Here is a 21,086-nt window from a genome sequence, read left to right on the forward strand (position 1 = left end):
ACGTAACAGAACATCAAATAGTTCATTCTGTAGTTTTGGACCTGTATTTATAGTGTCATTCAAACTAACACCTTGGTACTTGGCAGATGCATCGAATACTATTCTGACTTTGGTTGTTTCTCTTTCTGGTTTGACTACTGGAAAGTGAGGTAGATACCATTTGTTCAGTTTGTCCTGTGCTTCTGATTCAGATACTTTTCTAAGGTTACCCTTTTCCACATACTTTTCTATTGTTCTATTATATGTTTCTGCTACAAATGGGTCCTTTTCTATTTTCTGCTTCACTAGTTTGAGTCGTCTCTCAGCCATTTTTCTATTATTTGGCAACTCGGCAGGATTTTTCCTCCAAGGTATGTTAACTTCATAGTGGTCAATGTTGACAATCATTGTCTCTTCAGTCTGTTTAATAACTTTCTGGTCTTCTATGGAAAATGAGTTTGACTGTTTCTGTTGACCATAGTTGTCAATTTCCCAAAAACCTTTTACCAGTTCATCTAACTGATCACATTTCACAAAGTATGTCGAAAACATGTTTGTATGGTTTGAAACCTGCTGAACAGGGCCTACGCATGTCCAACCTAGCGGAGTGAGTCGAGCGATTGGTTCACCAGGTTTGCCATGAACTTCATAAAGCGAAGAATGCAGTCTAGCTTGATCTAATCCAATCAGCATGTCAACTTTGCTATTCTCTTTGATATTTGGAAAATGTATTCCTTTCAAATGTGGCCAAACTGAGGTTTGTTTGTTCCAATCTATGGTTTGTAGAGAACCAGTAACATTATCAAGAACTGATGCTTCAATCTCTATGTTCTCTTGGCCATTCAAACTTTCAATGTTCAAACTGACTGACATTGTTTCAAAACTTTCGCTTTTGTATTTCAATGTATTCACTTTCACTTTCTCAACTTTTCCACTGAGTTTCAGATTTGCTGCCACTTCTGCATTAATGTATGTTTTCGTTGACCCATCGTCGAGTAATGCATTTACTGTGATTTTTTTTTTTTGGCATAAAGAACAACAGGAACTGTACGAAGAGCAATGTACATAGGAACATTTTGTGTTCCTATGAATGTCCTATCTTGTCCTGCTGGGGAGAATTCTTCGGCCCTTGGATTAAATGTACTTTGATGTAATAATTTGTGGTGTAATTTCGTGCAACCATTAATATCACACCTCTGAGTTTTTCTACATGTCCGGCCATTGTGGTTTTCCCCAAGGCAACGAAAACACAGTCTCAGTTCTTTCGCCTTTTCCCATCTGGTTGGCACATCCATTTTTTCAAATTGCAAACATTTGTTTATTCTATGCTCTTGGTTACACAATTTACAACAAATTGGTCTTGGTTTGTCTTGTGTCGAATTAACCCAAAAGGTTTGCTCTTTTTTACTTCTGCCATCAAGGCCGTGCTTTACCTCCACCGCAATGTTTTGAAATTCTGCCTCTTTCAAAACCCATTCATTCAACAGTTCTACTGATTCTTTCTTATTGTTTTCAAACAACCATCTTTCATATCTGGATATCATGCTTTCAGGCAACTTTTTCAATAACTGCTGGTACATATATCCGCTGTGCAGGTCTTCAACTTTATTTTCTTTCAGATTCACTAACGCGATATCTAGTAAGTCTGCGAACTGTTCTATTGCCTTTGCGCTTTCATACCTAATTGTAGGAAATCTTTCTATTTCTTCAATGAACTTAGTTGCAAGCCTCCTTTCTCCTCCAAATTTTCTATCAAGCCTCTCTTTGGCCTTTTCATATGCCAAAGCCGAGTGTCCAAGTCCTTCAATGGATTTCAAAGCTTCACCTTTTAAATATTGCCTTAATTGCAAAAATTTGTATTCTGGGGACGTTTCCGTTTTGTCAATACATGCAGTAAATGCCGCTTTCCAGAATTGGTACTCAGACTTTTTTCCATAAAACACAGGTATCGACACACGTTTCATTTGACGCGTCAAATCTGTGTCCAATTGTCTCTTAGCTTTGCTTTCTGCATGTTGTCCTTCACGTTCTTTTTTAACAGATTGCCCACTCCTGGTACTTGATACTTCGGTCTGAGCTTCCTCATATTCAATCATGATATCATCATAGGATTTTTCTATAATTTCTATTTCCTTAGTGACATCAATCATTTCTTGGGTTCTTTTTTGAACTTTATACTCTGTTCCTAATTCATGTATTGTACCAATTGCCTCATCCATAGCACATTCAAGTTTGTCTAAAAGCTCTTTCATGACACTTTTGTCTACAGTATCACTATTTACTTCTTCTTTTAGTTTATTTCGAGTTCTAGTGAAGTTAGCTTTCGATCTAGACTTTCGCATCTTAAGCTCCACTATTCTAGACTCTTGTAGATGCCTATCCTCATCCTCCATTTCCCCAGGTTCACCTTTAGAGCCAGGCATTTCTATTTTGTCCGAATATTTTTCACGTCCGACTACTATGACACTTTTTCTGTAACAAATTTGACAGAGTTCCCCTCACTGTTCCGTGTTATCAATTTTACACAAACCTCGTTCTGCTACCATTAAATGTTCGGGGGATATCTATAAGTGTCACCTGTGGGGGTAAAGGACTATATTTCATTGTTTTTCACCATTTATTCTCGAAGCATGGCATAACTATTTCTGGTTCGATTGATTTACACACAAGTAAACATTCGATTAAATGGTTATAGTACACTATTAAAGATAAACAATATTTTTAGGTTACACATCACTATCCTTCATAACACAGAAGTTTAGTTAAAAGATATATAATAAAATGTGCAAAACCCCTCCATTTGAGTTACTAGAGAATATGGACAGATTGACCGTGATATAGATATCATTAAATCATTTTAAAAGGTACAGATCGATTATAGCGTAAACGCATCATAAATATAAACAGTTTTTATGATGTATTAAAATGTCATTTCAAGCTTTGGTAGTTTAAAAAAAAAGGACTCATTAGACATTTACTGACGAAATTGTTCTGAAGTTTCTAGCAATAAGACACCAGGTTCAATATTCATAATAGTATCAAACATATCTTTTTGTGATACAAGGTGCAGTGCATTAACACGTGTTCTTCATTTTCTATATGTGTGAAGCAGTGATTGCAAGTCCGTTCATGTTCGGGTACTTCCTCGTATCTTCATGTTTTTATTCTAAGGGTGAAACCTCGCATCTAAATTGATCTAATGCACTTCTTCTTACCCATGACAAATTATAAAATTTAAGATATGATTCAGTCTCAAAATAAGTTTTAAATGTCTTATAAGTTCTTCATTTCCGCACGCCTATTGCGTTTATACCTATTTTCCAGTTGTTGTTTTTTTTTCAAACATAAGAGTCACTTCTTGGTATGTTATCCGTTGTGTGGTTTTATGTCGGCATAAAAGGTACATTTCAGGCAAAGCATGCATCAAAGTTAAAACATTTTCAGACAAGGGTATGTCTAAGTTTCCTGAAGTCAATTCAATTTTGAATGCACTTTTTAAATGTTCTGTTAAAGAATAGTATTAACTAAAATAAGTATTTGTATAATGTTCACGAAACATGCCACATTTTATTTACACATGCGCACTCTCCAACTATATTAACTTGTATTTTAGAGCGGGCGCGTTTGGAAATACACGTTTAAAATGTCAAACCTGTCCACGTAATTATTGTTTAAATGTATATGATCACATAATTTATACTAAAGTTATGGTTTAATTGATTTTTTTTAATAGCCAAAAATATGCATATATTTTCGAATAAATATATGTCCGTAACATGTACGCAAATTATATGTTGAAATAAAGTCAAATAATTTATTTTGTACCGCGGTAATACCTTCGCATGGTAGCGCAATTTATATGATTTCCAAAACGTCAATTGCAAAAGATAATAAAACGAACTTAGGAACGGAAAAGTTCACAGTATAATATGCCTTCATTACTACATTTTATAACGTGACGTTTACAACACTATTGTACCTAATGTGAATCATTTAATCATAGTTTAAGTGACTAACCAAGCTCGCAACATATTTTAGTGCAATGAGTAGTAAAGACATAGACAAAGGCCAACTCCGTGCTAATGTATGTTTCTCCATGCAAACAGAATCGTGTAGTATACAACTACGGAATCACGCGTGTCTTTTATAGATTCATTTGCAATAAAGTGCATGTGCATGCGTCTTGATGTATCATCTACTTTAAATTCCAAATTCATTTGAAATGAATACGTGTGTACGTTGGCTTACTTATCGCAGGCGGTGGATCAGCATTAATATCCGATAACTTGGTTTAAAATCTAACAGGAAGTTTTTAACATTGCTAGTGAGATGTACAGGCTTGCATGCATCATTGCGAATATTTTGTCTTGTCAATGAAGTTTGCAATACACGGTGACATTGAAGCGTGTCTATCGCGTTTGCTTTGCTGATCGTTACAGTAATTTTACAATTTAAACCTGATTATTTTAAAAATGATATCTTGCATGTTTTTCTGGACGCTGGTTCTATTTGGAAGACAAGGATATAGTCAAGCTCAAGGTAAATTTAAATATTCATGTTTTGCTAATCGTTAATGTAAATAATCATGTCTTGTTGGTAATATTAGATTAGTGTCCATAGCGTGATTACTGATAAATATTAATTGTTAATATATTTTACGTCTTGCATTAGAAGAGAGTTTGAAAACAATCTTTTAACTAACATATCAAATTTTAACATTATGTTGTTGATAGCAAGTTATTAATTGTATTACTATGTTATGTATGGAAAAAAACACCTTGATGATACGTTTCAGACAATATACATGGACAAATAACATGTCCCATATTATTCGGACGAGAGATATATGTTTCGCTTTTTAGCGATATATTTGCTGTATACAATCTTTATTTCCAACATCTACTGTTAATAAATTGATCATTTTTCAACAAGACAATTTTAAGTTAAATAATTGTGTCGTTTATGTAATATGCGTGAACAATTTCTTCTAAATAAATGAAACTTTGTGCGTCGACGTTTAATTAGTCCATATTATAAACAATATGATGTTTCGGGTATATATCGTTTAACTTAATTAATATTTGTTCTCTGACGGGCGTTTATTGTTGTATTTTTTAATTTTATTATTATTAAACATGTTTTGTTAGTTGCTGTACACTATTGACTATTCGGACTTGAATACATAGTGATGATTAAAGATGTGAGTGTCATGTCAAACGAAGTGCATTACAAATTCATCAGGTCTAACATCATATTGCTTGTATTGCATGTATTAGACTGCACAGTCTAATCCGGGATGACACTTTACGCACATGCATTAAACCCCCTTCTTTCACAGAGTTCCACTCAAATTAATACACTAAATATGTTCACATATTTCGAAAAAGGATCAGTATACTATCCGATGTGCTTTCCATTTCAACTTTTTAGTGACTCCATTAGTCAATAATGGATCTATTTGTTTTTAATATGATAAACGGCAAATAAATAACTGTAACGACGAAATAATACTTTGACGTGCATTACAAATTCACCAGGTCTAATATCATATTGCTTGTATTGCATGTATAAGACTGCACAGTCTAATCCGGGATGACACTTTACGCACATGCATTAATCCCCCTTCTTTCACAGAGTTCCACTCAAATTAATACACTAAATATGTTCACGTATGTCGAAAAAGGATCAGTATACTATCCGATGTGCTTTCCATTTCAACTATTTAGTGACCCCATTAGTCAATCATGGATCTGTTTGTTTTTAATATGATAAACGGCAAATAAATAACTGTAACGACGAAATAATACTTTGAAGTGCAAATGTGTACTAATCCAACATTCAAATACCTGTGACGTTGATCATGTTTTGTTCATTGAGAACACATGACTATACTTACAAAATAAGCGTACGCAGTGATTGATCAAAATAGTTCTTTGATACCTAAATGTATATTTGAACTCATCACACGCATTTTAAAATTGAGGCAATATTTGAAAAGACGTCTACTTTAAACTTTATAATGTATATAAGTGCTTTTCACTTCATACTCAAAAGAACGTGAAATAAATCGTTCACCAATGAATTGATTACACACTTAGATTTTTCTTACACGTATGATAATACCATTAAATTAAACACACGCTAAGATTATAACCACATCCTAAAAGAAACATACATATATAATCTTGACCGAGTTGTCATATCAGACCATATTTTATTAATCGAATTCAGGAATTTTGTTAGTAAGCGAGCCTTTGACTAGCTTACTTACGAACGTTCGGGACGAGGTTACTAACATATGGTATGAAATGACAACGAGTGTTAGATCGTTTTTACCACATGCTTTTAAATGAGCAAATTAAATAAATATTTACGCAAACAAAATGATAAAACCCGAATGTTTTTTACATTTCGTGACGTCATTTGACGTTGCAAAGTCATTTCAGCAAAATAACATAATGCGATTGGTCAATCGAACGATAACTAAGCCAATGAAAATGATAAAACAGTATATTACACATGTGTAAGATAAAAAAATATTTGTAATGGTTATATTACATGGGAAACAGGGTATGGCAAGTGATAAATAGTTTTAAGAGTTGATTTTAATGATTGATAGTTTCATAAAATCTCTCTATTGGTAACCCTTTTGATTATAATATTTGATTATAATGATATGAGATCATAGTACCTAATTGAAACATAAAAATTGTCAGATGATCAGTAAACATAATGGCAGGTGCATGAGATTGCCTTCACTGCATTGTTCTGTTATTTCGTCAAATTCACTCCGTTGCAAGCTTGTTCATATCAGAACCGAATACAGATAGCACAAAGTAAACCAAAAATGGCGCAATTTTACTTCATTTAGCAGGATGTATTCAATTAAATCAAACAAAATCATCACATGCATTATTGATCTCAGAAAACTCCTGCACATTTTCATACGAGGTTCCATCATTTTTTAGAATAAATATTCCTAAAAATATTATTTCAACCAAGTTCTATGTTTAGACGCAATATAACCCTTTAGGCATTTACCTTAGATGGAAGTTGTTAAGTCAGTGTTTGTACTTTAATTTCCTGGCGGTAGCGTAACAGTCAATACAAACAGGAAGGTATGTAAACAAAAGAACACGAAATGCTGTTTCACATTGCAAACTAGTTTCATTTATATTAGAGGAAGTTATGTGTTACAAAAGAGAAATATCAGAATTGCTATGGATATTAGGTAATCAAACTTAAGTCGTAACATGACATAACAAATACAAATGACAATATGAAAATCGAAAAATAAAAGGACACATGCTCATTTGTAATACCTAATCAAAGTATGGTAATGACCAGCATATATAATAAGTTATTTGTTTACAATATTATATACACCGATATACACATGTAAACACGTTTACCAACGTACGTATTTGAAACGAAAAAAATAAGTATCGATGGATATGCATTTATATGGGCCCCCCTAGCAAACTTTAATATACAATCATATGACAATTGTATGACTTTGATTGCGCTACTGGGTATTTGCATATTTGTTGTTGACAATGTTTGTGCAAGATGCTTTTGTGCAATACCAAGGAAGTTATTAATGCTTAAGTACTTAATGTTAATTAACACGATATAACTCTAATACAATGATTACGAATACATCATTTCAGCTAAAATCGTAAGAATCGTAGGATTATATAAGTCGAAATCGATAAATAAATACGATGTATATTTACATTTCTACCTTTTGACTACAATTTCTAGTAAGCTAGCATGAACTAAAAACACTTTTTAACAATGTTTAAAAGAAGTATGCTGCAGTTTTAATGAAAATATTTCTATCTCTAGAAATTGTTATTTTTTTGTATTTAGCTAGAACCATATGTTGTGTTTAGAAAAATCGAATAAAAATCATGGGTCACCAGTGTTGTTAATTTTTCAATTTGCACTTGAACAATAACATAAACAGCTGAGTACATTAATTAGAAAATATATTTAGTTTGACTGCAGATCTCTTTTTTAAACATAAATCGATTGATTTATGTTATTAATCAATTTTAAAACAAAAACAAAAAAAGTTTACATATGAAAATTAATAAAATGCATAAAGGTCTTTTTTATATTTACATGCCTTCCTGTATCTAGTTTTGTTTTTCAAATTTACCCAAATGTTTTATTATCTATAACTCAATAAAAATATGAAAAGAAAAACATAGGTCACCAGGGTCGTTTGTTCACAACCGCAGTTTAACTGCGTGCAGTTAAATACAATTTAAAACACAGTGGAAACCATGTACATGGTGCAGGTCAAAACGCATACTAGTACATGTATTGCTGTATGCCAATGAAAAGGTAGAATTAAATGTAAATGAAAACACAAATTAAGTGTAGCAAGATCAGTAAAAGTAGGTTAATACAGCATCCAATTGAAAAAAAGATGTTTACAAAACATTTAAAGGGGCATGTCGACGGTATTAGTTGTAATTCTTGACATTCCTTAACCTATGTTTCAATGCATGCCAATTCAAAAGAAGATTTAAATTTAAGTGAAAACACAAATTACGTGTAGCAAGATCAAATAAATATAAGTCTATACAAACCAAACACAAAGAAGATAATCGAATACATTTAAAGGGGCACATCACTTGTTTTTTGTTGTAATTCTTGACATGACTTTACCAATTTATTCTTTTATGTAAATGCAGATTTGAATATAATGACAATACAAAATATATCGAGATCAGTTCATTAGGTTGATTAAGTATTCAATTTACAATACGTTTACATAACACTTAATGGGGCATATCAACGGTATTAATTGTGATTGACTTAACCAATTCACTGCATATCAGTTGTATGCATTAGTTTATATAAACGCAGTACAATATAATTGGAATTACTAGGAAAATACATATGAAAAACAATTTTATCTTCACAGTTCGTGTACGATAAAAGCCTAATCCAACACAAGTATTGCATTTTTAGGAAAACGTGTACATACTACAAACAAGTTTGCATGTGAATAGTAGGCAATTAGGACATTTATGTAAAACAATCATTCACTACAAACAATAATGAGTTTTTTAAAGTATAATAATCTTTTAGTTGTTTATACGCCACTATAATGTAATAATACTGAAATCAGTATTTTGTTTTTAAATCTGAAATGAATCACATATTTTAAAGAACAGAATACCTTTTAAGAACGTACGCGGTAGTTTTAACTATTTTTTATTACATATAGCATACTGTTTGCAAGATCGATCTTTGCTGATATTAAAATGAAATAAAACTCGAGGGTGTCGGGTGTTCTTATTTGTTTTATTGAGCTTTAACTTTGCCTTATGCCTTAAAGAACAAAACTTAGCACACAAGTGAGAAAACTGTTAAAAATAATTTAATTCTCGGTGTCTATTTTTTGATTATGATTAAAATTGTATTTCAAATCCTAAACAATCAAATGGATATCAACCAAGTTATTTGAAAAATAATATTGTTTTTTCTTACTTTCAACTTTTAATACCTTCAAGAAAATAGGTTTCATCCCAATGTACCAAAATGGCTCGTGGATTATCAAAAACAAACAAGAAAACAGATTAACAAGCAAATTTGTTGAATTGATATCCTTCGCCACATATTTTGTTTGTGACAGACGGGCGGACGTACTGACGTACGGACGGACCAGGACAATTCTATATCCCTCCGCCTTTAGAGGGGGATATTAACTAAGTCACCATACTCTTTTGTTCAAAATTACAATTCAAAATACAACTCGCAGTCAACAATAAATGCTAAGTTCCAACACATCACGACTGAAAATACACTAAATAAATAAACATCCAATCCTGTTTGCTCAATGCGGGTCATTGTTCTGTCAAATGTTAGAAGAATATATCTTATTGAGAATCCATTATATACTTGTATTTTAAAGGCTGTTGTTTTCCCATTCCAGAATACGGGCCTCATCAAATTGCCCTATGCTACACGTAATTGCATGTTGTGCATTACATATTTCAGCGTGTCACAAAAATAAAAATAAAGATTTAACAATAAGTAGGTAGTAAATTTAGATTGCATCGCATTCGTTTTATCCGACGTTATGTGTGTATTATAAATGGGTTGTGGTAACAACGTGTGTTCAAATACTTTTCTTACCGATTGACCAGCGTGCACATGCTTTGTGTACATCAATGTTTTTTAATCAATTGCTTACCAAAAACACAAAATGTTATATTTTTTCAAATGATAATTGTCAGAGAAATACATTAAGGGAATTAATAATATTCAAGTATTACTATATGCACGTGTGGCAAGATGCAACCACATCCGCACATGGTTCAGACGAATCAGAGCATCGTGGATGAATAATTATAATTCATAAGATATTCCATGAAGAAAATTATCTCAAACAAAACTACATAAAAGTTTATAACTTAGGCCGTTGTTTGGAGAATTAAAAATTATAAAAGTGTTCCGATTTATTTTGTTGAGCATTACATGAAACGTACATTAATTACAGTTAATATATAACACATTATACTTTGATGGCATGTTTTAAATATATGATGATTCAATAAAAAATTGCTAAAGAGAAGCCATCCATTTTAAACAAGTCCTATTTGCGACACAAAGATTTTCAATTATAAAGAAGTATTGACTGTTTTTTTTCCATAATGAGATTCATGCTTGTTGTTACAATTACGCGATAAGAAAAGTGTGTGTGGTCATAGTGATGATGGTCGATTCTTATTGTGTAATTTAGGGGCTACAAATTGTTTATCAATTTTGTAAACTTAATAATACTTTATTTCTTGGTATCATTTCCTTATTGAATATGCATCCCGTTTGTATTCGTATATCCGACAAAGCATACGCTTACTGCGCAACCGATGTTTACAGTCAAAACACATTTTCGTAAAATTAAACTACCGCGTACGCCCTTAACAAAATGTATATAGCAATCGATGTTCAATGCCGCTATCTTAGGAGAGGTATTCAATGTGTTCACTTTGTCATTAAACATTTGCGTATACTGTGTTTATACAATTTAACATCGATATCAATTTTCAATATATTGTTGCAAATACCAGATATTTTTAATTACTATGATACATATATTGTTGACATAAAGTTGATATTTCCGTTCTTTAGAACTGTTAAAATATTTATGTTCGCATTCATTGAACATATAAGAATACTTTATATGTCTATTTATAGAGAAAAGCAAGCAAGTATTAAAATATATTGCATAAATAAACACGTTTTATAATACCATAGATGTTTATCAATTTAACACCATAAAAGGACAATAACGACTATTAAAATGAATTTGTTTTTTTCTTCAAATGAATAACAGGTGAAGAAAATGTGTGTTGTTTGACCTTAGTGGTTCATTTGATTCAGCTTCGACTTTTGTGATATGTTTTTTTCATTAACCGATCGCAATAAATATACTTTCTTTGATAACAAGTTAATACTTTCTTTAATAAATAGGTAATATATCACATTTTTCACTATGAAAGTAATCGACCACGTAAACATGTATATTGAGCAACAGGACACAAGTTGTATGTTTTACGTTTATAATCGTTTTAACGCCACTGCAAATATGCTGCTAGCAACGAGAGTTTTTTTTCCTTTTAGCGCATGCATCGTCTCCAAGTAAAAGGACGAACAGTTGTAACTAACGATAAGCGTCCTTTTTAGTACATGTTTTTGCAATAACAAGGGTTTCAGTTCATCGTAAACCGAAATTATTTAATATATATAACTACAATTTTCAACATTTTTTGGAGTGTCAATGGTGTTTTGTAATCTCAGCGTGTACAAAAATCACAACAAAAGGGAACATAATGACATTATCAGGTTTGCAAAATTGTCCTGCTATTTGTCAAGGAAGGATTTGTATAGTGTTTTGTTTGTAAAGTTTAGGTATTATTCTACGTTATCTAATCCATCAATCATGCTGTGTTCATGTGCCGTTTCGGTTGTCATACAGAAGATAATTGATGATATTTTCTTGTTTGTTTGACCCTGACTTTATCATAATGTTTAACTATTGTTAAATCATTGTTTGTTGTGGAATTTTTGTGTTATGACTGTAGTCTGTTTTTTAAAGATTTTATTTACACAAAGCTGTGCAAACATTCCACTTAAAGTATTCTGCTTTCACAATACGTATTTTAATATGAAAATCTAACTGTTGAACAGATAGCAACTGAAAGTCTGTGACTTAAAAAAGATTTTAAAATCAAGTGTGTGTTAGAAATCTGTTTACAATCCCACATTTCCATGTAAGAAATGGAAACTACATTCGTAAGAACTGCATCAATGAATATTTAAGCCATGTTATAAATTTAGTTGATGATGTGTATCAGTATAATTATTAAAGTTTATATTCAAGGTAGACTTTGTAGTCGTTAATGTCCGTGTAAATGACTGTTTTCATTATCAAGTTAAACATGACATCAACGATGTTTTCAAAGCGACATACACAGTTTTATAAGTCGCTATTGAAACGAACTGTCAAGTACACAATTATGTATTTATCGACTTAAAAGTGCATATATCGATGAAGCGGCAGCTTTTTACAACAATTTATTTTTTTCGGCTCATCTGTTTTGGCATATTAGTTTATCATTTAAAATGTGTTTATTACTTTCGAAAATTGATATTTTGAAATTGTGATTTTGAATTTAAATTAGTTGATTTTAATTGCTTATAATAAACTGGTTTGATAATACTTTAACCCGCATTGTGAATTCTTGTGCTATTCTGTTTTATTTAATGCAATTGATTAAACAAAGATTTTTTGAGAAAAGGGCAACTAATAATTTGATAAGCATACACAATTTAGTATTCAAAGAAAATATTACTTGGTGGACATACGTTTACGCTTTTGATAAAGTAGTCGAACCAGGAATGAGATAACCGTGAAAACAGCTAAGCCCATTCTTCTTTGTAACACTATTTTGCTAGCAATGCATACATGTATGCTAAACTAATGAATGAACATTATATGTCATTTAATTGTTTTAACAGTCATCCATAAGTTAGCATATTGAGCATTTTCAGTATGCAAGGAGAATCTAATATTTACTTTTTTATTCCAAATCAATTTAATTCTATGTAAATTGATTTCTGTTTACATTTGTTTTTGTTAATCTAAATGTGAACAATGTCTAAACGTCAGGGTGAACAAGGTAATGTTTCATGTTGAATCCTTCGATTTTTAATGAGTGTGTCAATGTGTTTATTACGTGTGCAATAAACAGGATATACGTTGAATCAAAACCATCATTATTTCTGGGGAATTTGATACTCATTAAATATCAAAACCAAAAGAAGATTTCCTAAACATAATGCTCAAGTTTGCACAAAATATTTCATAAAAGTGTGTTTAACGATGCCATAAAAGAAGTCAGTTTTCTTTATCTTCAGTTTGTGAACTGAAATCCAATGTGAAACATCTTTCACAATCCAATCGCTCTCTTTAGTTAGACTAAGACATACATTAAAAAAAATGTAAATTTCATTTCTTAAATCCGGTTAAATAAATTTGCACATGTAAATTGTGTGTATAAAAAGCTATATCACACATCAGTTCACATGTGTGTACTTTATATAACGAGAATGACACACAATTAACGAAAACTGTTTGCGAAACATCCACATTAAAAATCGTGATGTATACATTAAATTTAATTCCCTCCACATCACTGACAACACAATACTTAAGCAGAACACATAATCAAACGTTTCACAACATGAAACCTTTTCCCCTTTTTGTATCCGGTGTTCGTGCAGTGTATTTGTGTATAGAATTATAAAGGTTTACTTCTTCATTAAAAGCATATTGTTGGACGTGTTTGGACCTGTTCAATACAATACAGATTTTGTCTTTTACATGTAATGTTATAACACGCTGCATTTTACATGGGTATTTTTAAAGCTTTTTGCATGAAAAAGAACCACATTGTATTCTTAGACGGTACCGTGTTCTTTATAAAAAAAATGTTTTCCCAAAATAGGGTAAACATTTTACAGTATTTTCAGTGCGTATTATAGCCTGGTTCGCGTTCAAAGAAATCTTAAGCACAAACTCTCTGGATTATTCTTTTGTATTTGTATCAATATTGATATCATATTTGGCAGTAATGCCAATTATATTTGGCAGTAATGCCACATAAAAGTTACACGTAAACAAATTATTTACGTTTGACTATTGAAATACTCAGAAATCTCTGTGGAGCAACATTACCAATCATATATGTCCTTTTTTTTGAAAGGAAACACAAATTTGTGTGATACCCGTATAAAACAATAATTTCAACATATATGAACCTATATTTGTTGATAGAATATACACATTAACATAACAAAACATAACATATGGTTTATTGTAATGCATGTCCTCCGGCCCAAAATACAATTGTTCAATAATCATCCAATGGTGGTGACAGAGATATGTTAATAAGTAATTATATTATAAACGAGCAGAACATGTTCCACAAAGACATAAGCATGCCATATATATATATATATATATATATATATAACATATCATATCATATCTTTGACAAGTAAGTAATTCAAGTTATATGTTTCATACTGAAAGTAATTATAACGTCAAGAAACACTTTTATATTCAATTGAGTATCAAGCAAATACGTCTTCCGAGTAGTAAACGCATCGTGCATATATTTTGCAATAGCAATTACACTCTTTCTGTCATATTCCGACATCATTGTATAAAACAGATTTAAAGTTACATAAAGTTCCAATAATGTCCATTAAATATTTAAGTCTTAACTCATCATATAATGGGCACACTAAAACAAAATGGAATTCGTCTTCAGTTACACATACATTGCGTTTTAAACAGAAGTAACAATATCTATATTCTCTATCTATATTCATATGTCGGCCTTTTTCAATTTGTAGTTCGTGGCTTGAACAACGAACGTTCGATAAAACAAAATGGAATTCGTCTTCAGTTACACATACATTGCGTTTTAAACAGAAGTAACAATATCTATATTCTCTATCTATATGCATATGTCGGCCTTTTTCAATTTGTAGTTCGTGGCTTGAACAACGAACGTTCGATAACGTCCTTTTTAAAATATAAGGTAGATCCATGTTTAGGTATCTCTCTGTATTCAGGAGAGTTTTGAAGTATTTATAATGTAGTGCTTTTGGAGATGTATTAATAAAATCCTGCATCCTTTGAATCGCACAATCTTTAAGTCTTCTTTTAAAGAGATTCATAAAAGCACTGACGTTTCCAATTTCACCTGCTATCCAAGCAAACCCGAAGCCATTTTCAAACAGTAGTTGTTTAACTCCAGTGGCCCACGTTGTCTTGCCGTCGGTGTCTTAATTACATAGCATCAGGTAACAGTTTTTCGGATACCTTTGGTCTTCCATTCGAGTCAGCTTTGTCCAATACTTAACGCAACGCGACATATAAGTAACATTTAATGGGTGCCGTCCACATTCACTCAGAGCGAGGAAGTTTGGTACATTTCGATTGAAACACGCCACGTATTTACAAAAACGGGAGTGTACACGCTCAATAGTTTCATTGTATCGAAATCCCCATATCTCAGAGGAGTAGCATAAAATTGGGGTCACCATTGCATCGAATAGTTTAAAAGCATCCTTAGGTTGAAAGTATCCAAATCGTTTTTGAAATCTGTATATGTTATCCACCGCCTTCGAAGCTTGTAGACTTAATATTTCCTGGGTTTTGGTCCATGACAGGGTTGGCGTAAAAAAAGCTCCCAGGTATTTATAATTCTGCACAACTTCAATTTGTTCACCGTTATAAAACCACTTTTTATAGGATCTTAGCGCGCCTCCGTTGCGAAACACCATTATTAGTAAACATAGTATGCTTATTCAGCTGACATTTGTACTAATTTCAAACTATCATATCTCATACGATATAAATAATGTTAGATTGATTATATATTTCCGTTTAGTAAATTGTAATAATATTAGTATTTTTGTTCATTGCTCGTTTTGAGGTTAAAGTTTATTGACATGTAAGTGTGAGTGATGAATTATTTAATAAGTGTGCGTTTCGGCATGCCTATTACCCGATGTACACCCAAACCTTTTCAGTCATCGGTCATAGTTAATGCATTAAGCCTTGATAATTTCTGTGTTGAATATTGTTTTGTATGTTTTTTTTTCGTTACCGGAAAGCCGATTGGGTACTTGCTGTGAATAAAATACTCAAATATACTAGAAAAAAATATCACAATGCCTTTATTATATCTTGATACACAGCTTAATCCTAAATTTCTCAGTCAAACAAGTATTTCAACATGTATAAACCTATATCGTGTTACTCACCAAAAGTGCATGTATATTTATGTTTCAGACAATTTTCTGTCGGTGGACTTCAGCATACTGTCACTCGATAATACGTCTCAACCGGTTTCTGCAGTGAAAATCGATACAACAAGCACGGATCGCCTAAATGTTCTCTGCAACGTCTCAGCTATTCCTGATTTTAAGCAATTCATCATATTAAGTATCAACACAATAAATCAGAATGGAGTTATTCAAAGACTAGCCTATATGTCAGGTCTGAATCAAACTGGAGCCAAACCACTATCTGATTCGGATATTACACCTATTGGTAACTTTCATGCGACAAAACCAACATTAGGAATATCGCTAAAAGTTTCAAATTTATCATGTGAGGATACCACAAAGTACAAATGCTCTCTGGCTTATGTAAACAACGACTATAAGCCTGAAGACATTTCTGCAATCAGAAGTCTAACAGTATCAGGTATTGTAGCAAGCATTTCCTATCGAATGAGACATCTTGGATGTTGTTATAATCATACATACCATTAAGTCATTCTACATTTTGATAAAATGTGATATCTACTTTTCGACTTGCGTAGTTAAAATTATAAATTGCATTTTTAAATTATATTAGCAATTACCTGTTTCGTTTAAGTTATCATGATCTTAATCGTTTAACAGCACCACCGTCAAATCTGACAATGATGGCTATCAACGAATCTTCCAGTTTGCCAATTACAGACGTTGGATTCACTTCAGCCAATCCGGCTGCGTTCATGGTTGGTCAATCAGTAAATCTGACATGCATTGCAAGACTTGGGACGCACAAAGATAGCACTATCAAGTGGAACAAAAACAGTGTGGCTATTGGTAACGAGTCGGAGTACATCGAGAGCGAAGCAGACCTGGTCAAAGCGTGCGACTATGAAAAAACGGGCAGTCTGTTCTACAACATTACGGAAGAAGACGCGATGTTAACGTCAAATAACCGTCTTGAGTTGCAGTGCTTTGTATTTGTAGCGGATGTGTCTTTTGAAACACCGGCAGATGCAAGACAAACCTTCTATATTGATGTTTGTAAGCAAATAAATCTTGATTTTAAGTGGTCTTTACAGAGAAGTAAATTGGTTTCACTTGGGCTTCTTTTATATAGACAAGATAGATAAGAAAATATCTAGTTTATGTTGCAATGTACTTAATATATTTATGTAAGTTAAAATGCACTTAACAAATATGTACTTTATTGATTTAATCTTGTTTCTAACATTGCGGCGTTCTAAGTGCTTAAATAAGGTATTATTCGATGCAAATACAATATAAACTTATAAACAATATTTATTTAAGACAATCCAAAAGCCACTACTACTACTACAATAGCGACGACAACAACAAAAACTACAACTAGACAATATATCATAAGTAAGATATGTTGTGATATATCTTGATAAACATGTTCAATAAATGAACGTTATGATTTCACAAACGTTATCGTTAGATAAATTGATCTTAACATCCAATCATTGTGTGAGTGCCTATAAAATGCATACAACAAACTCAGGATATGTGTGGATAGGTTTTAATATGTATGCATGTGTTTACACATTCATGAATGAAACAATAAATTTACAAAAGTTTGTTGTCGTATTAAGCAAAAGCGAATTAAAATAACCATAGAAACCCTTAAGTAAGATGTAATTTTGGGTCATGTTGGAATGAAAATAGGGCGATTGGTTTACACGTTATTGTATCTGCTTTACAGCAACAACAGCCTCCATGGGAAATGCAACGAGGAATGGGGATGTTTCTTCGTCGTCAAATGGTGACTATATTGATGGAGTTTACACTTTTATATTTGAAAATGATAATTTCGAACATCCAAAACATGTTTCTATACTTATGACCACGCAAATCAACACACGTGAATAAGAACAAATATAATACGAATCGTGTTTTGTATGGATAATTTTACATCAATATATGAGTTCGATTAAATAATCAAGAGTGTGTAATGCTTTTAATTTGTAGTTTGGAACCACCAACTAATACAATTAAGAGGTTTTAAACTGAAGGCATAGTTTGTATTAAACTTTATGTTGATATTATAATTATATGATATTATACCAAACACTAGTGTTTTGTCATTTAATGCATTTCCGACATTTTACAAAAACAACAGAGTTTATTATTTATGACCTTAAAAAGTTTCTCTTCTTGGTTTGAACATTTTATGTTAAAATCGTTATGGGATGTTGTTAATACTTTTTTTTTTATTAAATTAAACTTATGTGAACCAAATATCATAGTAAGTATTCATTATGACAAATATTATCTCATAACGTCTTCAGATCAAAATCGTATCACGTCTATGCAATCACTGGCGGTGTCATTCGGAGTGATGTTCATACGGTACCAGCAGAACCAAATGTGACAAACATCGTCAACCTGGTCATTTTAAGGCCTTTGGAAAGCGTACTCATATTATGTGGATTTGTAGATAAAATAATCGAGTTCAACTTAGTATCGAATCCGTGTCAGCTTCGCGGACACAATACAATTTAATCACAGCCTAGCATAATGTACTTTCGTTTTAACTACTAAACACCCATATCATCTTTTCATTAGTACAGGCCTGAAACACTTGTCTATTCTGCTTTGCTTTTTTAAGGATGTAAACATCTACTTTGATTGTTGAAGGATGTAAACAATAGATTTATTGATATGTTATACCTGTTTGAATATGTATATTGCAATTGTATTGTTGTAACTTTGTAAATAACCTACTTCCTGCTACATTTTTATGGACAGATTAATTTTTCTAACATTTTAAGGAAGAATAGCCCACTGATAAGCATTCATTTTTTTGCTTTGCTATACATGCTTTTGACGCGTAACACTTACTTTCAAATGCTAAGGAAACTTGTTTTATCTAAATATATGTTTATTAATTACTATTAAATGCTTTATAACATTGTTATGCTATTTGAAACAACGAATGGAACACGATACTTTTTTGAGTATAATTCATTTAGTCATGCTTAATTGCAGCATTTTGTTCACAATACACTTACAGTTAAACGAATGTGGATTATTATTAAACTTTCTGTTTAGACTGAGATCATTTATCAAGTGATCTCTCAAAATACTTTGTAAATAGTCAACAGAAGTTGTTTGTTCATTCGTATTCTTCAATCAATAAAGTCATTCAACTTTACAATGACGATATACACGTATAAGTCGAAGCATAGCAGTGTTTTTATATCTGAAAATATTTTGTTCATTAATTATATTTCAATCATCACCAGCAGACTGTTTTGATTGTTTTGACAAGAATACTTCGGTGTAAATTTTTGATTGAGTCTGTCGGATTATTGGATTGTAATCTTTTCTTCTTTAATGAAAGTGGTGATAGTTTTTGAGAATTATTCTTAAATATTGATTTCCATAATAAAAATGGGAAATACAAATTAGAATATTCAGCAACTATTAAATATCAATATGTGAGCTGATTACGCGTTTCATCGCTGGGTTTGCAATTACGACTGGTAGTCATAGTCGGGGCCAGTCATTTCTTTGCGCGGATATTTTCACATAGACATCTTTTGCAAGCGCATTTATGTTCTAACCAATATAAATAATTAGCGACGTTGAAGGCCATATGATGATATTAATTATGCACATCTACGGATCACATGTATACAGGACATACACATGTAATACATATATTGGTTGCTCTCAGTAGATAACATTTACAAATATATAATGAATATAATCATTAAATGTCTGTTTAGCCTACATGTATGTTGAATCATGTTGCGGTAAATGTTCATAATAAAATAAACGTAATAATATCACGTGTGAATGACAACCACTTGTTATATATACTACAAGTAAAATATAATGAAACATATTTACGATAGTTTTGCGAAAATGAACATCTTTTTGTGTAGTAAGCTTTAAATATACACATAAGAGATAACGTATTGAAAACAATATTTTAAAACGTTATATTCTGTTTATAATAACTCGTGCTATCTCACTCAGAATATTTCATTTAATTGTTCAAATCATGTAGTGAACACCAACTACTTTCTATTAAGTTAAAATAGTGTATGTTGATTCTGTAATTTACTCCGCGCGTGCATGCCAGCAACAGGTGTTACCGAGTTAGTTTAACAATCAATACATGGGCAACATCCACAGTGTTCAAGTCAGGCATAACAATTATGGAAATAGGAGCTTTTTTGTTTTGCGCAATAATCCATACTCAACTAAAATTGTGTTCATTTGCAATATAATGTTTACCGATGTGTTTTTTCTTTGTTAATTAACGTTACTAGAATACAACAATACATAGTACAGAGACTTCTTGAGTCGAAACAAACAACCTTTACTTCGAAATTAATATAAAACATTTCTTATTGAATAGTTGGGAGTGTACCTAAGCAGTGCTCATTCCGAATATTGTTTGTCCAGAAAATAAATGACAAATGGGGAGCATTGAAACAGTTGCCCTTATGTTTAAAATTGCTTAAGCATTGCAAATATGTATTTAAAAAAACTGACAGTCAACCCCAGGTATAAACGTCCATTTATTGCACCATGTTTAAAAAGTAAAAATCCAGATTTTGTTCGACTTCATTGTAAAACGATGTCATGGTACTGACTAACAATGCAGTAATATTTGTGATATTAAACCTCTTACTAAACTGACCGATTTTGCCTTCTATCATTTAGCTGGGAGGTTGCTAGGAAAAATCTCAAAATGTCACGAACATAACTAT

At 31.8% G+C, this 21,086-nt stretch overlaps 1 protein-coding gene across 1 annotated transcript; it reads left to right on the top strand.

Moving 5' to 3' along the window:
• Positions 1–4,290: 4,290 nt before the first annotated feature.
• LOC127835019 (uncharacterized) lies at positions 4,291–21,015 on the top strand. Its single transcript, XM_052361192.1, has 6 exons — positions 4,291–4,518; positions 16,370–16,786; positions 16,987–17,382; positions 17,650–17,724; positions 18,065–18,124; positions 18,651–21,015. Exons 1-6 carry the CDS (start codon positions 4,452–4,454, stop codon positions 18,731–18,733), a joined length of 1,098 nt encoding a protein of 365 aa, XP_052217152.1. The 5' UTR covers positions 4,291–4,451; the 3' UTR covers positions 18,734–21,015.
• The last annotated feature ends 71 nt before the right edge of the window (positions 21,016–21,086 follow it).

The sequence above is a fragment of the Dreissena polymorpha genome, chromosome 6 (assembly GCF_020536995.1).
Source record: "Dreissena polymorpha isolate Duluth1 chromosome 6, UMN_Dpol_1.0, whole genome shotgun sequence".
NCBI lineage: Eukaryota > Metazoa > Mollusca > Bivalvia > Myida > Dreissenidae > Dreissena > Dreissena polymorpha.